This window comes from Hippoglossus stenolepis, chromosome 15 (genome assembly GCF_022539355.2).
Source record: "Hippoglossus stenolepis isolate QCI-W04-F060 chromosome 15, HSTE1.2, whole genome shotgun sequence".
NCBI classification, from domain to species: domain Eukaryota; kingdom Metazoa; phylum Chordata; class Actinopteri; order Pleuronectiformes; family Pleuronectidae; genus Hippoglossus; species Hippoglossus stenolepis.
In genome coordinates, this window is record NC_061497.1 from 605,373 (window position 1) to 612,009 (window position 6,637).

Consider the following 6,637-nt stretch of genomic DNA (forward strand, 5'->3'; position numbering starts at 1 on the left):
TTCTCTTCACTCTTCATGTCAGCTTCTTCTACATAGTACATGTCAAGTGTAACTGCAGTGACAAGAAAAGACCACTAAACCCCAAATGTACTATGAATGAACAGCGATATTATGCTGAGTAGCACTAACTACTACACCACAGGAACGATTGCTGTGAACCATTTCATCCAGCAGTCGGGCTTGTGTAAAGTTGTGCATGCAGCTGTCTGCGCCCTTTAAAAGTGTCTGTTCCTCCTGTAGAGGATGGCTGCTGCAGCCACAACCACAATGACGGCCAGAGTGAGGACACCCACAGCTATCCCGAGACCCATCCTGGAGTCCGAGTCCGAGTCCGAGTCAGTGCCGGATACAGCTGCTCACAACACAACCAGAGCACAAACATAGTAATCAAACCTCGATTCACAAGGGATCATTTGTACACGATCAGGCAGATGGAATGAAACAATAGTATACCTTCCTCCTTAGATGCCAGTGCTGCAAGAAAGAGAAAGAGGAAAATCGCTTTTTAGCTATGAACAATAACAGGGGAGACAACAAGCTCCCTATCTCCTAAACATATAAATGGTAAATGGTCTGTATTGATATAGCGTTTTTCTAGTCTTGATGACCACGCTTTACTGTACAGGGTTTTTTTGCCACTCACCCATTCACACACATTCATACAGTGAATCTATGTACAGCTTCTTCTATGAGAACAGCACTGCCGTCAGGGGCAATTCAGGGTTCAGTATCTTGCCCAAAGACACTTCAGCATGCAGATGGGGACGACTGGGATAGAACCACCTACCTTCTGGTTAGAGGACGACCGCATTACCCCCTCAGCTGCCCCACAAAATGGACTTACAGTAGTATAAAGTTAATCTATGACACAACTCAGTGTACAGTATGTGTGTTCAGAGTGAGTTGTACTTTTAATTACTCTTAGGAAACCTAGTGACAGAGGATAGTATCCAATTTGATTATTTGATCAAAAAAACATTAAAAAATATATCCAGTCCATCTTTTTAACGATACAGCATCATATTATCAACTACAGTGCTGCTGCACTACCTTTTTATTCTTTACTGTTTTTATTCTTATTCTCTGTGATGCCTTGTGATTAGTTCTGTGTGACCAAAGACCAGCAAACAAACTTACATTCGTCATTTTTGGTGACAATGGGAATAGAGGATAGGATGGTAGCTTCAGAGGCATCAGTGGGATCAACGTCCCTTCTCCTCCTCCTGTTACATTGCTGTAGATAATGGAAGAAAGAATTTGATCATTTATCAAATAATTCACCCCATTAAAGGGTAAAATGGGATGGATGTATTTTACTAACACTGGATAGTTCCTCCCTTTGCTCTCAAACAGTCTCAGTTCCTCATGTCATCCGGAGGTGTATTTGCTGAACCATCACTCACCTTAAAACCACTGCAGGTGCTGATCTCACAAAGCCTGGTGATACAGTGTAGGTAATAAGTGGACACTGTCTGGTTCTGCTGTTCAACGAACCTGAAGGCCGGGAAGGAGAAACGGGCATGGTGACTGTCCCCGTTGTCATACATGGTGGTCATCTGATCCCTAGAGCACCTGTTTGATTTCAAGAAGCAAAGTGTTGGCTGAACATATTGATGGACTATCTCTTCCTATTCAGATTTTGGGACTTACGGGACAAACAGATTGAAGAAGGTGGAGTTTGTGGGATTAGGAGAGATGGAAGCATAGCATCGGTCCATAAGAACATGGTACCTAGTGTGGGGTTGGGAGGGGGGACAATGAGCATTAGGAGTGATGACACAAGACTATTACCTTAACATTTAAGACCATTCACACATTCCATGGTCATCAATTTTGTTTCTGGAGTTGGAACTACAGAAATTCCAGAGATTGGTTTGTGTTAAATCTTTGAAATCTTACTGAGCAGTCAGGTTGGCTGCTTGGACCTGGACATAGATGGTGGTCCTCAGCTCTAATCCCAGCGGTGGTATGTCCAGAGGAGTTGTGTAGTTCCCGTCCTGTCAACACAAAAGTAAAGCAAGTCAGCTGTAACATTTTACAGTTTATATGGGAAGCTGTTAATTGATCAGATTTTAATTGTATCGATACACGGAATAGAATGGAAGAATAAAATATATGTCAAAATACTTGTGGAACGATTAGAAATATAACTTACTAATTGTTTACATGCCCATTTATAACTTTACTGCTACAAACCACAACAGTCCATCAAAGCACTGTTGGACTAACAAAGTTTACAACCATCACCTCACCCTAAAACATGTTGTCTCAACTTACATTAAAGATTTCCATAGTCAAAGTACTGACAAAGCTTCCATTTTTGTCCGTAACTGCAATGGAAGATGCTGACCTATATGGGACAAGGGAGAGGGGGGGGTGGGGATGGGTGGGAGAATGATGTCAGACTGAATCCTACATGTTACTGTACACCTGCAGACTATTTCCACCAGAAGAAGCTTCTGTTACAGTCAGAAAATCCTGTCTTATTTTCTGAGAGACTGTGATCACAACAGATGTATGTTATGTCATTTTGCAGCTTTTTGGTTTGTGAATGTCTTATATTGAACTAGTTTTTTTTATCAGTTCCTCTCATCAGCAGAGAAATACACAAACAAAGCTAAGGTTTGGATGCAGTAAATGATTTAACAAAGAAAAAAGTATGAATCTGTAGGAGTTATCCTCATTTCCTGCTGTAACTGTGTGCTGTTGTGTTACATGAAAACAAAAAGTGGAGCAAAATCTTGTTTTAATCAATGATCTGGGCTTATATTAAAATAAACCGCTTGAGCATTCTGTGGATTGTGTATTTCTCTACCTCTTTATCTAAATCAAAAAAAATTACATATTTTACTTAATTTTAAATCACAGTAAATGAGGGAAATGGGATCTATGCCTTTGCTCGACACTCAGGAAAAATGCCATGTTGGAGACATTGTAACATTTTTCATAAAGCAAACTATCCCTTTGTGAAGCACATGTTTTTCTGAATACTTACCATCAGAAGAGCATAACAATGTAACAAACCCATTTCCAAATATGTACACGTAACAACTCAAGAAAAAGTCACTGGAAGGATACAAGCAGAGATCTTACACTTCCACCAGGGTGTTGTTGATGAGATACTCAAGAGGGTAAGCACAGGAATAAAAATATTTGAGCTCAGCGTTATAGGTGACTACTCCCGTGGTTGGATCATGGGAGCGCACCACACCACTGACATTAACCGTCTGGATGTTGGAGAAGTCAGCAAACATCCCTGTGCCAGCTGCACTGGTGGTCTGGAGGCAACATTTACGGAGGAGTCAGGCACAGAGGGGAAAAAAGAAAGGATGCTTTCAGAAAACATGCAGTTATTTCCTCATTTTACTCCTCCTCCAACCTCTACTAACCAGGAAGTTGCTTCCACAAGCGTTGGTCATGTTGATGGGGAAGGTGAACCTGACAACAGGCGGGGTGACAGATTCATCCAAGGTTCCTTTACACTCTGGCTTGTTGAAAAGGTGGTTGAGGATGAGCAGTGACTCATTGTAGCCAGTGTAGACAACAGGGCAGATGAGGATAGCCAGGCTAATTGAGGATGTGCCACATTCAACTGAGATGTCAGAGTATTCTATAGGAATGGGAAAGATACACCATTAAGCTTTCTCTGCAATTGTCACAAAAAATCTTATTGAGGTACAAATTAGATTATTTTTCTATCTGGGAGGAATAAATAAAAAAAAAAAAACCTTGGAAGCAAAATTCCTAAACTAAATGTGCAATTAAATTTTTTTTACACTTGTGTGGCAAAACTTTGATCCTGTAGAGGTCTTGAGGTCAAACTGAAATAATATGTTTGACATTAACCATGTAGGTGAATATTATTGTAATTTCATAAATTGCAAAGAAAGTTAAGAAGAGAACAAACCCATCAGAAGCATGCATACCGTACCTGGGCGTCGAAGCTCATTCTGGCAAGTTAACTGATGGCTTTTGGCCACCATGGATACCAAGAAGAAAAGGCTGACAAGGTTCATTTTTACCATCCTTGGTATGGACATTCCTGTAATAACAGAATATGTATGATACCATGTATGATTTAAAAAAAAACTAAAGTTGTTCTTGTTTCTGTTTCTAGTAGTTATTGTTGTTACCTTTCTTGGATTCTGCTTCTGTCTCACTGCTGCTGCCCTCTTTCTCTGTGCGTCTTTTGCTTTGAACAGTGTATAGAGCTGTTGGAGGTTCTTATATACAGCTGGGAATCTTTCATTTGATTGGACAGAAACAAGGTCAGTGTCGTTTGGTGTGTCCACCTGTACTTCACTGAATGGGAACAATTCTTTTGTACAGGGAGTTCCGTGGACCATACCTTCAAGGTAAAGAATAAGTGAAACCCTACACAGCAAGAGTCTTTATGAGGGAACAGAGACAAAGGCCAAGTTTCTTTTCTTTAAAATACTGATTCCCTTAGAATGCTAACATGAGACTTCATGAAGTAAGTGTTTAATCCCATGGGGATCACACCCAATACTTTAATGCCCTTTTTCGGTGAGAGTCTATGTATTAATAATAAAGGCCATATCTTTTAGCGTGACCCAAAGATGATCCTCTAGGATAATTTCACATCTTCGAGAACACTGCACCTAGGTCACTAGAATCTTTGTGGAGGTCCAAGCAGGGCTTGTATTGGAGTGAGAATGACACAAAGCAGTTTGAACAATGACATACAGTACTCTATGCTAAGACTGCATCATTCAGTTCTAGATAAAATTTTGTGAAAAAAAACAATCTGGGACAATTCACTTTAAAACTAATGTTGAGTGTTGTTCCATTCACCACTCTTCAATAACTTCTGTGGACTCATAGCTTGTTGTTTTGCATCAGTGACACAAGCACACCTGAGAGGGCATATCTCGGTGCTCGAGCTCTGTTTGCGTTCTCAAACAGGAGGATGTCTGCCTTTGTTGGATTTTCCAACCAGTCATAATGGAATTTGTGCTTACAGAGCTCTGGATTCATTCAACTAAGCCAAGCAAGGAGACAATCATGCAGTATTTTTGGATCTTGCTGATACACTCAGCTTTGTATACTCTTCAGCTGGAACATCAAAAATCATGTTGCAAAGATCAGATGTGTTGAACAACAAGTGATTTTACTGCAGCATGACAATGTCTTTTTAATAGAATGGTTGCACCATTTATCCTGCAGTTTTATATTGACAGTGGAGATGTGATTGTCAGGTCACCTATGAGAAAGATATATATGGGGGAAAGATATATATATATATATATAAAACATCATCTAGATATATATATATATCTATGTTGTGCCATAATGCATCAAACGTGATACCATGAAATGGTGTGCCTTTCGGCATTCAATAAATTTGGTTATCAAAATAAAATATTAAATATTAATATTTTATTATTAATATTAAATAATAACTTTAATTGATTAAAGTTACCTCGGGACACCACCCTTCAAAGGAAGGGAAAAGATAGCCAATTTATTGAATAAGTCTCATAAAGGTTCTAACTACAAATTTGGAACTCTGATTAACAATTAAATTAATAACTATAACCAAAATTACCATATAGATAGTTAGCTAAGTTGAAGGATATGGAGTTCTTGAGAGTGTAGAGGTTGGCAAAATTCACTTATGCAACATTAATGAAAAAACATTTGTGAAAGAAAAACATTTATTATGAATATAATAAAGTATAAAAACACAAATTACTAATGGTCTAATTGCTAAACAAAGATAGGTATGTGTGTATACATGTGTGTGTGTCTGTGTGAGTCAGCGTGCTTTCAAGATGGTCGCTGGCCAAAGAGACAACACCCTTCCCCCTATTGGAATGTTTACGACCTGTAGAGATAATGAGGTGAAGAGTTATGCGTGTGTCTGTGTGTGTGCCAAATTAGACAAAGTTACTAGATTGGATGCAACAAAAGACTGTGAAGAGCATAACAGACTAACATTACTTTCTCAATAACTTGTACCCAAAATATCACAACACCACAAATCAAACTTATAAACATCACACAGAATCGAATAAACAGTCTTGCTTAGCCTAGTATAATTATTAAGCCCAGTTGTGTTACCCGTCCGTGGAAAGGGGAAAAAGGAAGTTGCTGTGCAGTTCGAAGTTTTGTGTCGTCTTGCTGGTTTCTGTTGAGCTGTGTAGCTCAGTTGCTGGCTGAAGTTTGCAAGCAGGACATCCCGTCGCTGCTAGGACGTTGGTAGAGCTTGGAGGGCGAGGAGGTTTCCTTGGTGAGATGAGCTGGAAGCTGCACCTTTGTGCTCCTCTCGAAGAGTTGGATGGGAAGAGAAGATGTGAGCTGGAGAAGAGGCTCGACAGCCTTCCCTCCTGTGGAAGGATTGTGGGAAGAGGCAGGAAGAGGCTCGACAGCCTTCTCTCCCTGGAGGGAGTGTAGAAAGAGACAGAGGAGGGGGAAACCTGGCTTTATATTGGCCCGGTGACCTCACAGGTCATGGGGTCCAGAGTGACCAATGGGAGTTGAAACCTGTGAAACCTGTGGGGTTTTCACACCTCTTATGGCCCCTGGGAGACTGAGTCTCGGAGGAACATGCGGCTTCAGGCTTTGACTGAACATGTAGGCCGAAGTGTGGTTTCACAAACCATGGCCCAACATC

At 40.3% G+C, this 6,637-nt stretch overlaps 1 protein-coding gene across 1 annotated transcript; it reads right to left on the reverse strand.

The window, feature by feature from the left end:
- Window positions 1–215: 215 nt before the first annotated feature.
- si:ch211-103f14.3 (zona pellucida-like domain-containing protein 1) lies at window positions 216–4,040 on the reverse strand. The gene is made up of 10 exons (XM_035179151.2): window positions 3,932–4,040; window positions 3,390–3,610; window positions 3,094–3,278; window positions 2,278–2,350; window positions 1,900–1,997; window positions 1,651–1,731; window positions 1,404–1,572; window positions 1,138–1,234; window positions 454–474; window positions 216–352 (listed from the first exon to the last, which is right to left on the reverse strand). Exons 1-10 carry the CDS (start codon window positions 4,038–4,040, stop codon window positions 216–218), a joined length of 1,191 nt encoding a protein of 396 aa, XP_035035042.1.
- Between the last annotated feature and the right edge of the window lie 2,597 nt (window positions 4,041–6,637).